The sequence below is a fragment of the Oncorhynchus masou genome, unplaced genomic scaffold (genome assembly GCF_036934945.1).
Source record: "Oncorhynchus masou masou isolate Uvic2021 unplaced genomic scaffold, UVic_Omas_1.1 unplaced_scaffold_1118, whole genome shotgun sequence".
Lineage (NCBI taxonomy): Eukaryota > Metazoa > Chordata > Actinopteri > Salmoniformes > Salmonidae > Oncorhynchus > Oncorhynchus masou.
This window is the reverse complement of record NW_027000912.1, coordinates 190,001-212,270: the sequence shown is the minus strand read 5'-3', so window position 1 is coordinate 212,270 and position 22,270 is coordinate 190,001. Positions and strand designations below refer to the sequence as shown.

General features: G+C 43.9%; 1 protein-coding gene across 1 annotated transcript in view; it reads right to left on the bottom strand.

Annotated features, from left to right (window-relative positions):
- Positions 1 to 6,984: 6,984 nt before the first annotated feature.
- Positions 6,985 to 22,270, bottom strand: part of LOC135529202 (transcription factor COE3-like) — a gene marked incomplete at its 3' end in the record, with an annotated part of 185,871 nt that continues 170,585 nt past the window's right edge. Inside the window, exon 8 of the mRNA XM_064958060.1 lies at positions 6,985 to 7,129. Coding sequence (XP_064814132.1) covers positions 6,985 to 7,129 — 145 coding nt within the window. The remainder of the gene's footprint in view (positions 7,130 to 22,270) is intronic.

Sequence of the window (22,270 nt, the reverse complement as noted above, 5' to 3'; positions counted from 1 at the left end):
CCAGGCTAGGTAGACTGTTCTGCAGCCAAGTTCACCCAACATACAGGAATACCAGGCTAGGTAGGCTGTTCTGAAGCCAAGTCCACCAAACATACAGGAATACCAGGCTAGGTACAACTTAGCATTATTCTAATTAGACGGATTGTAATTTTGTAAATATTATTTAAAAATCATAAAGGACCTATATTTAGTAAATAATATATTAAACAATATTCATCTAATGTTTTCCTCTACATTTATGTCAGTTGTGGGATATTTTATTGTATTATTCACTAGCTAACGACTAACTAACGTCTAGCTAACGTCTAGCTAACGACTTGCTAATGACTAGCTAACGACTAGCTAACATCTAGCTAACGTCTAGCTAACGACTAGCTAACGACTAGCTAACGACTAGCTAACGTCTAGCTAACGACTAGATAACGACTAACTAACGACTAGCTAACGTCTAGCTAACGACTAGCTAGAGACTAGCTAACGACTAACTAACAACTAGCTAACGACTAGCTAACAACTACCTAACGTCTAGCTAACGTCTAGCTAACGTCTAGCTAACGACTAGCTAACGACTAACTAACGACTAGCTAACGACTAGCTAACGACTAGCTAACGTCTAGCTAATGACTAGCTAACGTCTAGCTAACGACTAGCTAGAGACTAGCTAACAACTAACTAACGTCTAGCTAACGACTTGCTAACGACTAGCTAATGACTAGCTAACATCTAGCTAACGTCCAGCTAACGTCTAACTAACGTCTAACTAACGACTAGCTAACGACTAGCTAACGTCTAGCTAACGACTAGCTAGAGACTAGCTAACGACTAACTAACGACTAGCTAACGACTAGCTAACGACTAACACATCACTTCCTCCCTGCTTGCCAGCTCTCTTCTGATTTTTCTCCTAATGCCAAGTCTTCTGGAAGCGGTTCGGCGCCTACATGTGTCTTATCTCAACATCAATTGTCACACTCCAACGAATCTCTGGCTTTGTTGTGCTTCAAGTGGACAGTCAACAAGGAGCCAAGAGAGGAAGAGAGAGAGCGGAGAGAAATATTTGGTACTGACTACCCACTACCCACAACCTACCAGGCCTCCCGGCTCACCTCCCCACCTCCCCACTGTGTCTGGTGTTGACTACCCACAACCTACCAGGCCTCCCAGCTCACCTCCCCACCTCCCCACTGTGTCTGGTGTTGACTACCCACAACCTACCAGGCCTCCCGGCTCACCTCCCCACCTCCCCACTGTGTCTGGTGTTGACTACCCACAACCTACCAGGCCTCCCGGCTCACCTCCCCACCTCCCCACTGTGTCTGGTGTTGACTACCCACAACCTACCAGGCCTCCCAGCTCACCTCCCCACCTCCCCACTGTGTCTGGTGTTGACTACCCACAACCTACCAGACCTCCCGGCTCACCTCCCCACCTCCCCACTGTGTCTGGTGCTGACTACCCACAACCTACCAGACCTCCCAGCTCACCTCCCCACGTCCCCACTGTGTCTGGTGCTGACTACCCACAACCTACCAGACCTCCCAGCTCACCTCCCCATGTCCCCACTGTGTCTGGTGCTGACTACCCACAACCTACCAGGCCTCCCAGCTCACCTCCCCACCTCCCCCTGTGTTTGGTTTACTGAACAAAGGCGTTGGGTTCGTACTTCTCTCTCTGCGTTCAGCTCCTGCCTCTCAGTGTGAAGCTCTAATCAGCACTCTTCTCTCCTAGGCAACATGGCACCGTGTTAGCGTACATCCCAAACGGCACTATGTAGCGCCCTACTTTTGACCAGGGCCTATGGGGTAGTAGTGCCCTTTATATGAAAAGAGGGTGTCATTTTGGTACACAGATTTAGTCACCTTCCTCCTCATCCCTCCAGTATTGAGAAACACCAACAGGTCTCATCTTGCCTGCTGTGCTGTGCGCACTGAGAACTTCCTTTGTTCTGCCTGCTAAAAATGTCTTGTAATTGTGCCGGTGGTCTCCAGATGGCAGGTTGATACTGCTGCTGATGGAATTATACCTGTTTTACCTCTCCTAGGGCCATCTGCTCCTCTTTACTGGCTAAAGCCTTGCAGCCTGGATCCGTTTGTCTTTATTGCATCAACCTAACAGCGTTACAGCCACTTGGCATGCAAATCAGATCCACGCTGCAGGGCCTCTGAGGAGAGAGCCGGGGTCGCTGAGTACGACACGCGCACACGCGCACACACACACACACGCGCGCACACACGCACGCACGCACGCACGCACACACACACACACACACACACACACACACACACACACACACACACACACGCGCGCGGAAGAGCGTAGACACAGACGAGGGTCGCTGAGATGCTCTTTACACACCCCTCACTGACGACTACAGGCTCTTTTATGAACTGAGGAGCACGTGGAGGTGAGAGAGTAAGGGAGGGGGGCGGGGCGGGGGAATTACTATACCATCAACTGGAATACACTATATCCAGCTGGTGTTTAAAACGTAGATAGTAGGTTGTATGAGGGAGATAGAATTGCAGATAAACAGAGTTAATAGGTATTCCTGTACAGGCTTTGTAGCCAATCTACAGCATAGTTAACATGGACTATACCTTAGGACTGTCTGTCTGTCTCTGTGTCTGTCTGTCTCTGTCTGTCTGTCAGTCTGTCTGTCTGTCTCTGTGTCTGTCTGTCTCTGTCTGTCTGTCTGTCTGTCTGTCTGTCTGTCTGTCTGTCTGTCTCTGTCTGTCTGTCTGTCTGTCTGTCTGTCTGTCTGTCTGTCTGTCTGTCTGTCTCTGTGTCTGTCTCTCTGTCTGTCTGTCTGTCTGTCTGTCTGTCTGTCTGTCTGTCTGTCTGTCTGTCTGTCTCTGTGTCTGTCTGTCTCTGTGTCTGTCTGTCTCTGTCTGTCTGTCAGTCTGTCTGTCTGTCTGTCTGTCTCTCTGTCTGTCTGTCTCTGTGTCTGTCTGTCTCTGTCTGTCTGTCTGTCTCTGTGTCTGTGTGTCTCTGTCTGTCTGTCTGTCTGTCTCTGTGTCTGTCTGTCTGTCTGTCTGTCTGTCTGTCTGTCTGTCTGTCTGTCTGTCTGTCTGTCTGTCTCTCTAAAATGGGTAGACAATAAAATATTAGTAATCTGAGATGCGACTGTGATATGAGACTGTTGGGTGGGTTGTTGGGTGGGTTGATCTAGTTGTTGGGTTGGGTGAGTAGGCTGTGCAGACACCAGTTCCCCTGTCCCGCAGGACCCCCTCAGACGGAGAGGGGGGCTCAACCTCTTTAATTGCTCCCCTAATTAAAGCTGGTTGCTAAGCAAAACACGCCTTCTATCCCGTGGATACGGAGAGAGAGAGAGAGACAAACAACACGTCATAGGCCGTAACGACTTCACAGCTTTGGGCTAACCATCAATTATTAGATTGTCTTTCTCTGCCCGTTTTGTCATTAGTAAAGAACCCCCCCGCCCCCCCCAAAAAAAAAAAACCAACCCCAGTCTTTTCCTTCCCCTGCAGAGTTCTGGGGGTTGATATAGTGCATTTCATTGATATAACGCCTTTGCTTTGCCTGTCCTGTTGCATTATTAAAACACTTGTGTTATGATAGAGTTCTGATAATCACTGCCTAATTAAGACAACAACACCCTCGTGCTATTAAAGGTTTGGGTAACATAATACTATACATACCAGCCACTTGTACTTGCCAGTGATAACTAGCTAATATGCGTTTGACAAGATCCCGTTTCCCAGAGTGTTTGAACTGAACCGAGTCCAACAGGAAGGTCAGAAGGTTGAACTCTGTCCTTCCCTCATTTATATTTCCCAGACTTTGCTGCTCCGAATGTATTTTTCTCTCTTTTTTTTCACTTTTTCTCTGCACAGCAGCCAACCAGCCAGTCTTCTGATGTGGAGTCAGCTGTGCTGGTTTCCTCATTGATGAGTATGACACCACAGTAGTGATTTTATAAGGATCTAGCTACAGATCCCAGTAACAACAACCTGACCCCACACTACATATCCCAGTAACAACAACCTGACCCCACACTACAGAACCCAGTAACAACAACCTGACCTCACACTACAGAACCTAGTAACAACCTGACCTCACACTACAGAACCCAGTAACAACAACCTGACCCCACACTACAGAACCCAGTAACAACAACCTGACCCCACACTACAGAACCTAGTAACAACCTGACCACACACTACAGAACCCAGTAACAACCTGACCCCACACTACAGAACCCAGTAACAACCTGACCCCACACTACAGATCCCAGTAACAACAACCTGACCCCACACTACAGAACCCAGTAACAACCTGACCCCACACTACAGAACCCAGTAACAACCTGACCCCACACTACAGAACCCAGTAACAACAACCTGACCCCACACTACAGAACCCAGTAACAACCTGACCCCACACTACAGAACCCAGTAACAATCTGACCCCACACTACAGAACCCAGTAACAATCTGACCCCACACTACAGAACCCAGTAACAACAACCTGACCTCACACTACAGAACCTAGTAACAACAACCTGACCCCACACTACAGAACCCAGTAACAACCTGACCCCACACTACAGAACCCAGTAACAACAACCTGACCTCACACTACAGAACCTAGTAACAACAACCTGACCCCACACTACAGAACCCAGTAACAACCTGACCCCACACTACAGAACCCAGTAACAACCTGACCTCACACTACAGAACCCAGTAACAACCTGACCCCACACTACAGAACCCAGTAACAACAACCTGACCTCACACTACAGAACCCAGTAACAACCTGACCCCACACTACAGAACCCAGTAACAACAACCTGACCCCACACTACAGAACCCAGTAACAACCTGACCTCACACTACAGAACCCAGTAACAACCTGACCCCACACTACAGAACCCAGTAACAACCTGACCTCACACTACAGAACCCAGTAACAACAACCTGACCCCACACTACAGAACCCAGTAACAATCTGACCCCACACTACAGAACCTAGTAACAACAACCTGACCTCACACTACAGATCCCAGTAACAACAACCTGACCCCACACTACAGAACCCAGTAACAACAACCTGACCTCACACTACAGAACCCAGTAACAACAACCTGACCCCACACTACAGAACCCAGTAACAATCTGACCCCACACTACAGAACCTAGTAACAACAACCTGACCTCACACTACAGATCCCAGTAACAACAACCTGACCACACACTACAGAACCCAGTAACAATCTGACCCCACACTACAGAACCCAGTAACAACCTGACCCCACACTACAGAACCCAGTAACAACCTGACCTCACACTACAGAACCCAGTAACAACAACCTGACCTCACACTACAGAACCCAGTAACAACCTGACCTCACACTACAGAACCCAGTAACAACCTGACCCCACACTACAGAACCCAGTAACAACCTGACCTCACACTACAGAACCCAGTAACAACAACCTGACCTCACACTACAGAACCCAGTAACAACCTGACCTCACACTACAGATCCCAGTAACAACAACCTGACCCCACACTACAGATCCCAGTAACAACAACCTGACCCCACACTACAGAACCTAGTAACAACAACCTGACCCCACACTACAGAACCCAGTAACAACCTGACCTCACACTACAGAACCCAGTAACAACAACCTGACCTCACACTACAGAACCCAGTAACAACCTGACCTCACACTACAGAACCCAGTAACAACCTGACCCCACACTACAGAACCCAGTAACAACAACCTGACCCCACACTACAGAACCCAGTAACAACCTGACCTCACACTACAGAACCCAGTAACAACAACCTGACATCACACTACAGAACCCAGTAGCAACAACCTGATCTCACCACAAATCAATGACAGATTTGAAGTTTATTTTAGAAAGCCATTGAGCAACAGCCCTATTGAAAACATGTGTGAATAGAGATCACTACATATTACACACAGAGCAATAATAAGTATAATTATAATAATTATAAATATTACATACATGTGTTTATGAAATTGACCAGTGAAATACAATGAGGTGATGGAGAATTAGAGAAGTTTGTTGTGATGTCATAAAGGGACAGATGTGATCTGAAGGAACTAAACCAGAAGGCTCTTTATCTCAGCAGCTACCAGAGGAGCTAAAGATTTTTTAATTGTACCTTTATTTAACCAGGCAAGTCAGTTAAGAACAAATTCTTACTTTCAATAACAGCCTAGGAACAGTGGGTTAACTGCCCGTTAAGGGGCAGAACGACAGATTTGTACCTTGTCGGCTCAGGGGTTTGAACTTGCAACCTTGCGGTTCCTAGTCCAATGCTCTAACCACTAGGCTACGCTGCCGCGCCAAAATGACAAGCTACATGATGGAAGAGAGATGGAACTAAAGAACTAACCCCCGCGACCACATGACAATGAAGATACGTCTTTTCAACATCTTTTCAAGGTCTTGTGCTCGTAGGGAAACTGGAGAGCATTTCAAAATAAAAGTAATGTAGAATGTGCTCATAGGGAAACTAGAGAGTATTTCAAAAATAAAAGTGATGTAGAATGTGCTCATAGGGAAACTAGAGAGCATTTCAAAATAAAAGTCATGTAGAATGTGCTCATAGGGAAACTAGAGAGCATTTCAAAATAAAAGTAATGTAGAATGTGCTCATAGGGAAACTAGAGAGAATTTCAAAATAAAAGTCATGTAGAATGTGCTCATAGGGAAACTGGAGAGCATTTCAAAATAAAAGTCATGTAGAATGTGCTCATAGGGAAACTAGGGAGTATTTAAAAAATAAAAGTCATGTAGAATGTGCTCGTAGGGAAACTAGAGGCTACTTCAAAATAAAAGTCATGTAGAATGTGCTCATAGGGAAACTAGAGAGCATTTCAAAATAAAAGTGTGCATGTTTCTAAATGAATAATGTGAATGTGCTCATAGGGAAACTAGAGAGCATTTCAAAATAAAAGTCATGTAGAATGTGCCTACCATGATAGAGATAAGGAGGGTCCGTACCTTCAGAAGGGTCTAGACGTCGAGCCCTTCTGCCGTGCTTGGAGTTGTTATGGACAAACATGTTGTCTGAGACCGCCAGGACGTGACCGTCCACGTTGACCGTTGTTGATACAACAACCTGCAACAGGAGTGAAAGGGGGAGCCAGTCATTAAAACAGTCTGTCTATGTATCTGTGTCAGGAGCCAGGTCATGTAGGCCCGTGCTGCCACACTGTTAACACGAAGTGCTTTGTGACACTGTAAACTAGTGACAACTGAGCTGCCACCAACTTGAAGGAGAAGAAACCCCTTGACTTTGCTGGAGGTTTTTTAAACACTTGGGTTTCCATTCCATATGGCCTCCAACACAACAGACTATAGCTGCACTACCTGTCATGGGTTAATGACATCACTATGGGATGTTCAGTCTTTCTGTTGTAACACTATATGCTATACCACACAAGGCCAATGTGAGGAAGGCCCTTCTCAGGTCTACAGTAATATACAGGGTTGTGTTCATTAAACAGCCATGGGAGGAAGGCCTGTCTCAGGTCTACAGTAACATACAGGGTTGTGTTCATGAGACAGACATGGGAGGAAGGCCTGTCTCAGGTCTACAGTAACATACAGGGTTGTGTTAATGAGACAGACATGGGAGGAAGGCCCTTCTCAGGTCTACAGTAATATACAGGGTTGTGTTAATGAGACAGTCTGTCTCAGGTCTACAGTAATATACAGGGTTGTGTTCATGAGACAGCCATGGGAGGAAGGCCTGTCTCAGATCTACAGTAACATACAGGGTTGTGTTCATGAGACAGTCTTTCTCAGGTCTACAGTAATATACAGGGTTGTGTCCATGAGACAGACATGGGAGGAAGGCCTGTCTCTAGTCTACAGTAATATACAGGGTTGTGTTCATGAGACAGACATGGTAGGAAGGCCTGTCTCTAGTCTATAGTAACATACAGGGTTGTGTTCATGAGACAGACATGGGAGAAAGGCCTGTCTCAGGTCTACAGTAAAATACAGGGTTGTGTTCATGAGACAGTCTTTCTCAGGTCTACAGTAACATACAGGGTTGTGTTCATGAGACAGACATGGGAGGAAGGCCTGTCTCAGGTCTACAGTAACATACAGGGTTGTGTTCATGAGACAGACATGGGAGGAAGGCCTGTCTCTGGTCTACAGTAATATACAGGGTTGTGTTCATGAGACAGTCTGTCTCAGGTCTACAGTAATATACAGGGTTGTGTTCATGAGACAGACATGGGAGGAAGGCCTGTCTCAGGTCTAAAGTAACATACAGGGTTGTGTTCATGAGACAGTCTTTCTCAGGTCTATAGTAACATACAGGGTTGTGTTCATGAGACAGTCTTTCTCAGGTCTACAGTAATATACAGGGTTGTGTCCATGAGACAGACATGGGAGGAAGGCCTGTCTCTAGTCTACAGTAATATACAGGGTTGTGTTCATGAGACAGACATGGGAGGAAGGCCTGTCTCAGGTCTACAGTAACATACAGGGTTGTGTTCATGAGACAGTCTTTCTCAGGTCTACAGTAATATACAGGGTTGGGTTCATGAGACAGTCTTTTTCAGGTCTACAGTAATATACAGGGTTGTGTTCATGAGACAGACATGGGAGGAAGGCCTGTCTCTAGTCTACAGTAATATACAGGGTTGTGTTCATGAGACAGTCTTTCTCAGGTCTATAGTAACATACAGGGTTGTGTTCATGAGACAGTCTTTCTCAGGTCTACAGTAATATACAGGGTTGTGTCCATGAGACAGACATGGGAGGAAGGCCTGTCTCTAGTCTACAGTAATATACAGGGTTGTGTTCATGAGACAGACATGGGAGGAAGGCCTGTCTCTAGTCTACAGTAACATACAGGGTTGTGTTCATGAGACAGACATGGGAGGAAGGCCTGTCTCTAGTCTACAGTAACATACAGGGTTGTGTTCATGAGACAGTCTTTCTCAGGTCTACAGTAATATACAGGGTTGTGTTCATGAGACAGTCTTTCTCAGGTCTATAGTAACATACAGGGTTGTGATCAAGAGAAAGCAAATGTAAGGAAATGTACGTAAACTGTCAGGGACAGGGACAACCTGACCCTAGTTTTAAAACACATGACTCAGCCACTGTACTGTAGTCTAGTTGGACAGGGGATCACCCAGGGGCCTTATAAAGATGACTCAGCCACTGTACTGTAGTCTAGTAGGACAGGGGGTCACCCAGGGACCTTATAAAGATGACTCAGACACTGTACTGTACTGTAGTCTAGTAGGACAGGGGATCACCCAGGGACCTTATAAAGATGACTCAGCCACTGTACTGTAGTCTAGTAGGACAGGGGATCACCCAGGGGCCTTATAAAGATGACTCAGCCACTGTACTGTAGTCTAGTAGGACAGGGGATCACCCAGGGACCTTATAAAGATGACTCAGCCACTGTACTGTACTGTAGTCTAGTTGGACAGGGGATCACCCAGGGACCTTATAAAGATGACTCAGCCACTGTACTGTAGTCTAGTAGGACAGGGGATCACCCAGGGACCTTATAAAGATGACTCAGCCACTGTACTGTAGTCTAGTTGGACAGGGGATCACCCAGGGACCTTATAAAGATGACTCAGCCACTGTACTGTACTGTAGTCTAGTTGGACAGGGGGTCACCCAGGGACCTTATAAAGATGACTCAGCCACTGTACTGTAGTCTAGTAGGACAGGATATCACCCAGGGGTCTTATAAAGATGACTCAGCCACTGTACTGTAGTCTAGTTGGACAGGGGATCACCCAGGGGCCTTATAAAGATGACTCAGACACTGTACTGTAGTCTAGTAGGACAGGGCATCACCCAGGGGCCTTATAAAGATGACTCAGCCACTGTACTGTAGTCTAGTAGGACAGGGCATCACCCAGGGGCCTTATAAAGATGACTCAGCCACTGTACTGTAGTCTAGTTGGACAGGGGATCACCCAGGGACCTTATAAAGATGACTCAGACACTGAACTGTAGTCTAGTTGGACAGGGCATCACCCAGGGGCCTTATAAAGATGACTCAGACACTGTACTGTAGTCTAGTAGGACAGGGCATCACCCAGGGGCATTATAAAGATGACTCAGCCACTGTACTGTAGTCTAGTTGGACAGGGGATCACCCAGGGACCTTATAAAGATGACTCAGACACTGTACTGTACTGTAGTCTAGTTGGACAGGGCATCACCCAGGGACCTTATAAAGATGACTCAGACACTGTACTGTACTGTAGTCTAGTTGGACAGGGCATCACCCAGGGGCCTTATAAAGATGACTCAGACACTGTACTGTACTGTAGTCTAGTTGGACAGGGGATCACCCAGGGGCCTTATAAAGATGACTCAGACACTGTACTGTAGTCTAGTTGGACAGGGGATCACCCAGGGACCTTATAAAGATGACTCAGACACTGTACTGTAGTCTAGTTGGACAGGGGGTCACCCAGGGACCTTATAAAGATGACTCAGACACTGTACTGTACTGTAGTCTAGTTGGACAGGGGATCACCCAGGGGCCTTATAAAGATGACTCAGACACTGTACTGTACTGTAGTCTAGTTGGACAGGGGATCACCCAGGGACCTTATAAAGATGACTCAGACACTGTACTGTACTGTAGTCTAGTTGGACAGGGGGTCACCCAGGGGCCTTATAAAGATGACTCAGACACTGTACTGTAGTCTAGTTGGACAGGGGATCACCCAGGGACCTTATAAAGATGACTCAGCCTCTGTACTGTACTGTAGTCTAGTTGGACAGGGGATCACCCAGGGACCTTATAAAGATGACTCAGCCACTGTACTGTACTGTAGTCTAGTTGGACAGGGGATCACCCAGGGACCTTATAAAGATGACTCAGACACTGTACTGTAGTCTAGTTGGACAGGGGGTCACCCAGGGACCTTATAAAGATGACTCAGACACTGTACTGTACTGTAGTCTAGTTGGACAGGGGGTCACCCAGGGGCCTTATAAAGATGACTCAGACACTGTACTGCAGTCTAGTTGGACAGGGGGTCACCCAGGGGCCTTATAAAGATGACTCAGACACTGTACTGTAGTCTAGTTGGACAGGGGATCACCCAGGGGCCTTATAAAGATGACTCAGCCACTGTACTGTACTGTACTGTAGTCTAGTAGGACAGGGGATCACAAAGGGGCCTTATAAAGATGACTCAGCCACTGTACTGTACTGTACTGTAGTCTAGTAGGACAGGGGATCACAAAGGGGCCTTATAAAGATGACTCAGCCACTGTACTGTAGTCTAGTTGGACAGGGGATCACCCAGGGACCTTATAAAGATGACTCATCCACTGTACTGTAGTCTAGTTGGACAGGGGATCACCCAGGGACATTATAAAGATGACTCAGCCACTGTACTGTAGTCTAGTTGGACAGGGGATCACCCAGGGGCCTTATAAAGATGACTCAGCCACTGTACTGTAGTCTAGTTGGACAGGGGATCACCCAGGGACCTTATAAAGATGACTCAGACACTGTACAGTAGTCTAGTTGGACAGGGGATCACCCAGGGACCTTATAAAGATGACTCAGCCACTGTACTGTAGTCTAGTAGGACAGGGGATCACCCAGGGACCTTATAAAGATGACTCAGCCACTGTACTGTAGTCTAGTAGGACAGGGGATCACCCAGGGGCCTTATAAAGATGACTCAGCCACTGTACTGTACTGTAGTCTAGTTGGACAGGGGATCACCCAGGGGCCTTATAAAGATGACTCAGCCACTGTACTGTACTGTAGTCTAGTAGGACAGGGGATCACCCAGGGGCCTTATAAAGATGACTCAGCCACTGTACTGTACTGTAGTCTAGTTGGACAGGGGATCACCCAGGGACCTTATAAAGATGACTCAGACACTGTACTGTAGTCTAGTTGGACAGGGGATCGCCCAGGGACCTTATAAAGATGACTCAGCCACTGTACTGTAGTCTAGTTGGACAGGGGATCACCCAGGGACCTTATAAAGATGACTCAGCCACTGTACTGTAGTCTAGTAGGACAGGGGATCACCCAGGGACCTTATAAAGATGACTCAGCCACTGTACTGTAGTCTAGTAGGACAGGGGATCACCCAGGGACCTTATAAAGATGACTCAGCCACTGTACTGTACTGTAGTCTAGTTGGACAGGGGATCACCCAGGGGCCTTATAAAGATGACTCAGACACTGTACTGTAGTCTAGTTGGACAGGGGATCACCCAGTGGCCTTATAAAGATGACTCAGCCACTGTACTGTAGTCTAGTTGGACAGGGGATCACCCAGGGACCTTATAAAGATGACTCAGCCACTGTACTGTACTGTAGTCTAGTTGGACAGGGGATCACCCAGGGACCTTATAAAGATGACTCAGACACTGTACTGTAGTCTAGTTGGACAGGGGGTCACCCAGGGACCTTATAAAGATGACTCAGACACTGTACTGTACTGTAGTCTAGTTGGACAGGGGGTCACCCAGGGGCCTTATAAAGATGACTCAGACACTGTACTGTAGTCTAGTTGAACAGGGGGTCACCCAGGGGCCTTATAAAGATGACTCAGACACTGTACTGTAGTCTAGTTGGACAGGGGATCACCCAGGGGCCTTATAAAGATGACTCAGCCACTGTACTGTACTGTACTGTAGTCTAGTAGGACAGGGGATCACAAAGGGGCCTTATAAAGATGACTCAGCCACTGTACTGTACTGTACTGTAGTCTAGTAGGACAGGGGATCACAAAGGGGCCTTATAAAGATGACTCAGCCACTGTACTGTAGTCTAGTTGGACAGGGGATCACCCAGGGACCTTATAAAGATGACTCAGCCACTGTACTGTAGTCTAGTTGGACAGGGGATCACCCAGGGGCCTTATAAAGATGACTCAGCCACTGTACTGTAGTCTAGTTGGACAGGGGATCACCCAGGGACCTTATAAAGATGACTCAGACACTGTACTGTAGTCTAGTTGGACAGGGGATCACCCAGGGACCTTATAAAGATGACTCAGCCACTGTACTGTAGTCTAGTTGGACAGGGGATCGCCCAGGGACCTTATAAAGATGACTCAGCCACTGTACTGTAGTCTAGTAGGACAGGGGATCACCCAGGGACCTTATAAAGATGACTCAGCCACTGTACTGTAGTCTAGTAGGACAGGGGATCACCCAGGGGCCTTATAAAGATGACTCAGCCACTGTACTGTACTGTAGTCTAGTTGGACAGGGGATCACCCAGGGGCCTTATAAAGATGACTCAGCCACTGTACTGTACTGTAGTCTAGTAGGACAGGGGATCGCCCAGGGACCTTATAAAGATGACTCAGCCACTGTACTGTAGTCTAGTTGGACAGGGGATCACCCAGGGACCTTATAAAGATGACTCAGCCACTGTACTGTAGTCTAGTTGGACAGGGGATCGCCCAGGGACCTTATAAAGATGACTCAGCCACTGTACTGTAGTCTAGTTGGACAGGGGATCACCCAGGGACCTTATAAAGATGACTCAGCCACTGTACTGTAGTCTAGTAGGACAGGGGATCACCCAGGGACCTTATAAAGATGACTCAGACACTGTACTGTAGTCTAGTTGGACAGGGGATCACCCAGTGGCCTTATAAAGATGACTCAGCCACTGTACTGTAGTCTAGTTGGACAGGGGATCACCCAGGGACCTTATAAAGATGACTCAGCCACTGTACTGTACTGTAGTCTAGTTGGACAGGGGATCACCCAGGGACCTTATAAAGATGACTCAGACACTGTACTGTAGTCTAGTTGGACAGGGGGTCACCCAGGGACCTTATAAAGATGACTCAGACACTGTACTGTACTGTAGTCTAGTTGGACAGGGGGTCACCCAGGGGCCTTATAAAGATGACTCAGACACTGTACTGTAGTCTAGTTGGACAGGGGGTCACCCAGGGGCCTTATAAAGATGACTCAGACACTGTACTGTAGTCTAGTTGGACAGGGGATCACCCAGGGGCCTTATAAAGATGACTCAGCCACTGTACTGTACTGTACTGTAGTCTAGTAGGACAGGGGATCACAAAGGGGCCTTATAAAGATGACTCAGCCACTGTACTGTACTGTACTGTAGTCTAGTAGGACAGGGGATCACAAAGGGGCCTTATAAAGATGACTCAGCCACTGTACTGTAGTCTAGTTGGACAGGGGATCACCCAGGGACCTTATAAAGATGACTCAGCCACTGTACTGTAGTCTAGTTGGACAGGGGATCACCCAGGGACCTTATAAAGATGACTCAGCCACTGTACTGTAGTCTAGTTGGACAGGGGATCACCCAGGGGCCTTATAAAGATGACTCAGCCACTGTACCGTAGTCTAGTTGGACAGGGGATCACCCAGGGACCTTATAAAGATGACTCAGACACTGTACTGTAGTCTAGTTGGACAGGGGATCACCCAGGGACCTTATAAAGATGACTCAGCCACTGTACTGTAGTCTAGTTGGACAGGGGATCGCCCAGGGACCTTATAAAGATGACTCAGCCACTGTACTGTAGTCTAGTAGGACAGGGGATCACCCAGGGACCTTATAAAGATGACTCAGCCACTGTACTGTAGTCTAGTAGGACAGGGGATCACCCAGGGGCCTTATAAAGATGACTCAGCCACTGTACTGTACTGTAGTCTAGTTGGACAGGGGATCACCCAGGGGCCTTATAAAGATGACTCAGCCACTGTACTGTACTGTAGTCTAGTAGGACAGGGGATCACCCAGGGGCCTTATAAAGATGACTCAGCCACTGTACTGTACTGTAGTCTAGTTGGACAGGGGATCACCCAGGGACCTTATAAAGATGACTCAGACACTGTACTGTAGTCTAGTTGGACAGGGGATCACCCAGGGACCTTATAAAGATGACTCAGCCACTGTACTGTAGTCTAGTAGGACAGGGGATCACCCAGGGACCTTATAAAGATGACTCAGCCACTGTACTGTAGTCTAGTAGGACAGGGGATCACCCAGGGACCTTATAAAGATGACTCAGCCACTGTACTGTACTGTAGTCTAGTTGGACAGGGGATCACCCAGGGGCCTTATAAAGATGACTCAGACACTGTACTGTAGTCTAGTTGGACAGGGGATCACCCAGGGGCCTTATAAAGATGACTCAGCCACTGTACTGTAGTCTAGTTGGACAGGGGATCACCCAGGGGCCTTATAAAGATGACTCAGCCTCTGTACTGTAGGCTTCCTGGGTTTAATTTGACTTTCCCCACCATTCAGTGATCCAGAGGGGGGCTGAGAACAAACCACTCCGCACCTTCTGAACAATAAAGGAAAACACAATTCATGGGAAATGCGAGGTCCTGATCTCCAGCCTCCATCGTTTCTGTTCCTAAGAAACGGTTAAGGGAAAAGGCAGTTGCTTCTCTCTCTCTTTCTCTCTCTCTCTCTCTCTCTCTCTCTCTCTCTCTCTCTCTCTCTCTCTGTCTCTCTCTCTACCTCTCTCTCTCTCTCTCTCTCTCTCTCTGTCTCTCTCTCTACCTCTCTCTCTCTGTGTGTGTCTCTCTCTCACTCTGTCTCTCTCTCTCTCTCTCTCTCTCTCTCTCTCCCTCTCCCTCTCTCTCCCTCCCTCCCTCCCTCTCCCTCTCTCTCTCTGTCTCTCTCTACCTCTCTCTCTCCTCTCTCTCTCTCTGTGTGTCTCTCTCTCTCTCCCTCCCTCTCTCCCTCCCTCCCTCCCTCCCTCCCTCTCTCTCTCTCCCTCCCTCTCCCTCTCTCTCCCTCCCTCCCTCCCTCCCTCTCCCTCTCTCTCTCTGTCTCTCTCTCTACCTCTCTCTCTACCTCTCTCTCTCTCTGTGTGTCTCTCTCTCTCTCTCTCTCCCTCCCTCTCCCTCCCTCTCCCTCTCCCCTCCCCCTCCCTCCCTCCCTCCCTCTCCTCTCTCTCTCTCTCTCTCTGTCTCTCTCTCTACCTCTCTCTCTACCTCTCTCTCTCTCTGTGTGTCTCTCTCTCTCTCTCTCTCTCTCCCTCCCTCTCCCTCCCTCTCCCTCTCTCTCCTTCCCTCCCTCCCTCCCTCTCCCTCTCTCTCTCTCTCTCTCTGTCTCTCTCTCTACCTCTCTCTACCTCTCTCTCTCTCTGTGTGTCTCTCTCTCTCTCCCTCCCTCTCCCTCTCTCTCCCTCCCTCCCTCCCTCTCCCTCTCTCCCCCTCCTACAGGTACAACGTCCCTGTAGGTTTAATGGTATTAACACAATACGTTACGACACACCAATCAGAGGAAGGAGTCTGTCTGTGCACCTTGAAGTAGCGAAACCAGAACCAGAGCCGTTATATAACTACTTCCCACCAGCGCGTTGACTCGCTTTGCTCACGTCATGAATGTCCAGGCTGTCGCTGAGTATTTACACTATACCTGTTTCTATGCAGAACTGAAGCAGAACTGAGTAAACAACTAGTTACATTAAAAGAAGCCTAGTATACCTGTTTCTATGCAGAACTGAAGCAGAACTGAGTAAACAACTAGTTACATTAAAAGAAGCCTAGTATACCTGTTTCTATGCTTCCCTGAAGCAGAACTGAGTAAACAACTAGTTACATTAAAAGAAGCCTAGTGTACCTGTTTCTATGCTTCCCTGAAGCAGAACTGAGTAAACAACTAGTTACATTAAAAGAAGCCTAGTATACCTGTTTCTATGCTTCCCTGAAGCAGAACTGAGTAAACAACTAGTTACATTAAAAGAAGCCTAGTATACGTGTTTCTATGCTTCCCTGAAGCAGAACTGAGTAAACAACTAGTTACATTAAAAGAAGCCTAGTATACGTGTTTCTATGCTTCCCTGAAGCAGAACTGAGTAAACAACTAGTTACATTAAAAGAAGCCTAGTATACCTGTTTCTATGCTTCCCTGAAGCAGAACTGAGTAAACAACTAGTTACATTAAAAGAAGCCTCTTTATTAAAACAAACAAACATTATAGCTTTCTTACTAATTTCTTTCTTGTTTCCCCATGTGTGGTCATCTGCTCTCACAGTGGAATAAATAAAGACTATAATATAAAGTAACGCACGTTAAAAACATTATAGATATCTTTAAAAAGACTCTAAACTAACACACATTAAAACAATTTATAGCTATCTTTAAAAAATAATCAAAACTAAAGCACATTAAAAAACATAGATATATTTTTCTTGTTTTGTGCCTTCGTCATTAGTGTGGGAGGTCTCTGGAAATAAAATAATCTGTGATGCAGTGTGTAGTTAGAAAGGACATTACAGTGAGAGGCCTCTTTTAACTCATAATAAACATTGCCGTTTAATATTTTCTCTCTCTTCCAATGTAAGTGTGGATGTTGTCCTCTCAAAAATAAATGTAAAAAAAAAGCACATCCAATTTTGCTTCAAGCACATCATTACCCTTCGTTATGACAGGGATGGCTGTTTTTGTCAAAACAACACATTGCATTTACAAGTGTGAACGCGTCGATAAAAATATCTTTATGTTTGTCATTTTTGGAGTGGGTGTATGTATTACCTGCCCCTCATCTCTCTCCCTCCTCCTCCTCTCTCCCTCCTCCTGCTCTCTCCCTCCTCTTCCTCTCTCCCTCCTCCTCCTCTCTCCCTCCTCCTCCTCTCTCCCTCCTCCTCCTCTCTCCCTCCTCTTCCTCTCTCCCTCCTCTTCCTCTCTCCCTCCTCCTCCTCTCTCCCTCCTCTTCCTCTCTCCCTCCTCATCCTCTCTCCCTCCTCCTCCTCTCTCCCTCCTCTTCCTCTCTCCCTCCTCCTCCTCTCTCCCTCCTCCTCCTCTCTCCCTCCTCCTGCTCTCTCCCTCTTCCTCCTCTCTCCCTCCTCTTCCTCTCTCCCTCCACCTCTCTCCCTCCTCCTCCTCTCTCCCTCCTCCTCCTCTCTCCCTCCTCATCCTCTCTCCCTGATGAATGAATGAAAGCATTGTCCTTTTTCTGGGTTCCTTTTCCCTCCTCAAAACGGTTGCCGGGAGACGAGTTCTTCTAGGCTTCAGCTACGGTTCCTCTGTCGCTTTAAGGAGAACCTCAAGGAAGGGACTCTGTCCAGTTGTCTATCTGCCATTAAAGTCTCTCAGCCACCCGCCTCACTGCCCCCTGCCCTCTCTTCACCCTAACAGGCACCATTCACATTGATCTGTTGATATTCATATTGATCTGTTGATATTCACATTGATCTGTTGATATTCATATTGATCTGTTGATATTCATATTGATCTGTTGATATTCATATTGATCTGTTGATATTCACATTGATCTGTTGATATTCATATTGATCTGTTAATATTCATATTGATATTCATATTGATCTGTTGATATTCACATTGATCTGTTGATATTCATATTGATCTGTTGATATTCACATTGATCTGTTGATATTCATATTGATCTGTTGATATTCACATTGATCTGTTGATATTCATATTGTTCTGTTGATATTCATATTGATATTCATATTGATCTGTTGATATTCATATTGATCTGTTGATATTCATATTGATATTCATATTGATCTGTTGATATTCACATTGATCTGTTGATATTCATATTGATCTGTTGATATTCACATTGATCTGTTGATAGTCATATTGATCTGTTGATATTCATATTGATATTCATATTGATCTGTTGATATTCACATTGATCTGTTGATATTCATATTGATCTGTTGATATTCACATTGATCTGTTGATATTCACATTGATATTCATGTTGATATTCATATTGATCTGTTGATATTCATGTTGATATTCATATTGATCTGTTGATATTCACATTGATCTGTTGATATTCATATTGATCTGTTGATATTCATATTGATCTGTTGATATTCATATAGATCTGTTGATATTCATATTGATATTCACATTGATCTGTTGATATTCACATTGATCTGTTGATATTCATGTTGATATTCATATTGATCTGTTGATATTCACATTGATCTGTTGATATTCACATTGATATTCATATTGATCTGTTGATATTCATGTTGATATTCATATTGATCTGTTGATATTCACATTGATCTGTTGATATTCATATTGATCTGTTGATATTCACATTGATCTGTTGATATTCATATTGATCTGTTGATATTCATATTGATCTGTTGATATTCATATAGATCTGTTGATATTCATATTGATATTCACATTGATCTGTTGATATTCACATTGATCTGTTGATATTCATATTGATCTGGTGATATTCATATTGATAGTCATATTGATCTGTTGATATTCATATTGATCTGTTGATATTCATATTGATCTGGTGATATTCATATTGATAGTCATATTGATCTGTTGATATTCATATTGATCTGTTGATATTCATATTGATCTGTTGATAGTCATATTGATCTGTTGATATTCATATTGATCTGTTGATATTCATATTGATAGTCATATTGATCTGTTGATATTCATATTGATCTGTTGATATTCATATTGATCTGTTGATATTCACATTGATCTGTTGATATTCATGTTGATATTCATATTGATCTGTTGATATTCACATTGATCTGTTGATATTCATGTTGATCTGTTGATATTCATATTGATCTGTTGATATTCATATTGATCTGTTGATATTCATATTGATCTGTTGATATTCATATTGATCTGTTGATATTCATATTGATCTGTTGATATTCACATTGATCTGTTGATATTCATATTGATCTGTTGATATTCACATTGATCTGTTGATATTCACATTGATATTCATATTGATCTGTTGATATTCACATTGATCTGTTGATATTCATATTGATCTGTTGATATTCACATTGATATTCATGTTGATATTCACATTGATCTGTTGATATTCACATTGATCTGTTGATATTCACATTGATATTCATATTGATCTGTTGATATTCATATTGATTTGTTAATATTCATATTGATCTGTTGATATTCATGTTGATATTCATATTGATCTGTTGATATTCACATTGATATTCATATTGATCTGTTGATATTCACATTGATCTGTTGATATTCACATTGATATTCATATTGATCTGTTGATATTCCATTGATCTGTTGATATTCATATTGATCTGTTGATATTCATATTGATATTCATATTGATCTGTTGATATTCATATTGATCTGTTGATATTCATGTTGATATTCATATTGATCTGTTGACATTCACATTGATCTGTTGATATACACATTGATCTGTTGATATTCACATTGATCTGTTGATATTCCATTAATCTGTTGATATTCATGTTGATATTCATATTGATCTGTTGATATTCATATTGATCTGTTGATATTCATATTGATCTGTTGATATTCATATTGATCTGTTGATATTCACATTGATGTTCATATTGATCTGTTGATATTCATGTTGATCTGTTGATATTCACATTGATCTGTTGATATTCATATTGATCTGTTTATATTCACATTGATCTGTTGATATTCCATTAATCTGTTGATATTCATGTTGATATTCATATTGATCTGTTGATATTCATATTGATCTGTTGATATTCATATTGATCTGTTGATATTCATATTGATCTGTTTATATTCACATTGATCTGTTGATATTCACATTGATCTGTTGATATTCATATTGATCTGTTGATATTCATATTGATCTGTTGATAGTCATATTGATCTGTTGATATTCATATTGATCTGTTGATATTCATATTGATCTGTTTATATTCACATTGATCTGTTGATATTCACATTGATCTGTTGATATTCATATTGATCTGTTGATATTCATGTTGATATTCATATTGATCTGTTGATATTCATATTGATCTGTTGATATTCATATTGATCTGTTGATAGTCATATTGATCTGTTGATATTCATATTGATCTGTTGATATTCATATTGATCTGTTGATAGTCATATTGATCTGTTGATATTCATATTGATCTGTTGATATTCATATTGATCTGTTGATATTCATGTTGATATTCATATTGATCTGTTGATATTCGTATTGATCTGTTGATATTCATATTGATCTGTTGATATTCATGTTGATATTCATATTGATCTGTTGATATTCATATTGATCTGTTGATATTCATATTGATCTGTTGATATTCATATTGATATTCATATTGATCTGTTGATAGTCATATTGATCTGTTGATATTCATATTGGTCTGTTGATATTCATATTGATCTGTTGATATTCATGTTGATATTCATATTGATCTGTTGATATTCATATTGATCTGTTGATATTCATATTGGTCTGTTGATATTCATATTGATCTGTTGATATTCATGTTGATATTCATATTGATCTGTTGATATTCATATTGATCTGTTGACATTCATATTGATCTGTTGATATTCACATTGATATTCATATTGATCTGTTGATATTCATGTTGATATTCATATTGGTCTGTTGATATTCACATTGATCTGTTGATATTCATATTGATCTGTTGATATTCATATTGATCTGTTGATATTCATATTGATCTGTTGATATTCACATTGATCTGTTGATATTCACATTGATCTGTTGATATTCACATTGATCTGTTGATATTCATATTGATATTCATATTGATCTGTTGATATTCACATTGATCTGTTGATATTCATATTGATCTGTTGATATTCATATTGATCTGTTGATATTCATATTGATCTGTTGATATTCATATTGATATTCATATTGATCTGTTGATATTCATATTGATCAGATGTTTCCTCTCATTAGTCAGGCAGCCTCCGTCGTAGCGTTGTCTACCCTAAAAACTAGTGGACTCCGTGGGGATCAGAGTGCCGTTTGGGTGACGGCTTCAGAGAGACAGTTAGAGATGTCTCGAGGGATGGATGAGGAGGAGATCTGACTGAGACGATGACCTAAAACCTCCTGAAAGAATCAACCAGACGTCCTTCTCCCTTTTTTCTATTTAGTAAACAATCCTAATTATACAGTCGCATTTAATATGTGATAATGAGGGTTTTTAGCATGTCAATGGAGGGTTGGAAGGGATTGGAGAGGCCCCTGAATGAATGGGTTTAAGTGTTTTCAGTCAGAGTGCTCTCTCTCTCTCTCTCTCTCTCTCTCTCTCTCTGTCTCTCTCTCTGTCTCTCTCTCTCTCTCTCTCTCTCTGTCTCTCTCTGTCTCTCTCTCTCTCTCTCTCTCTCTCTCTCTCTCTCTCTCTCTCTCTCTCTCTCTCTCTCTCTCTCTCTCTCTCAGGTTCATTCTGACAGTGATTGACCTCGGGTATGTCAATGG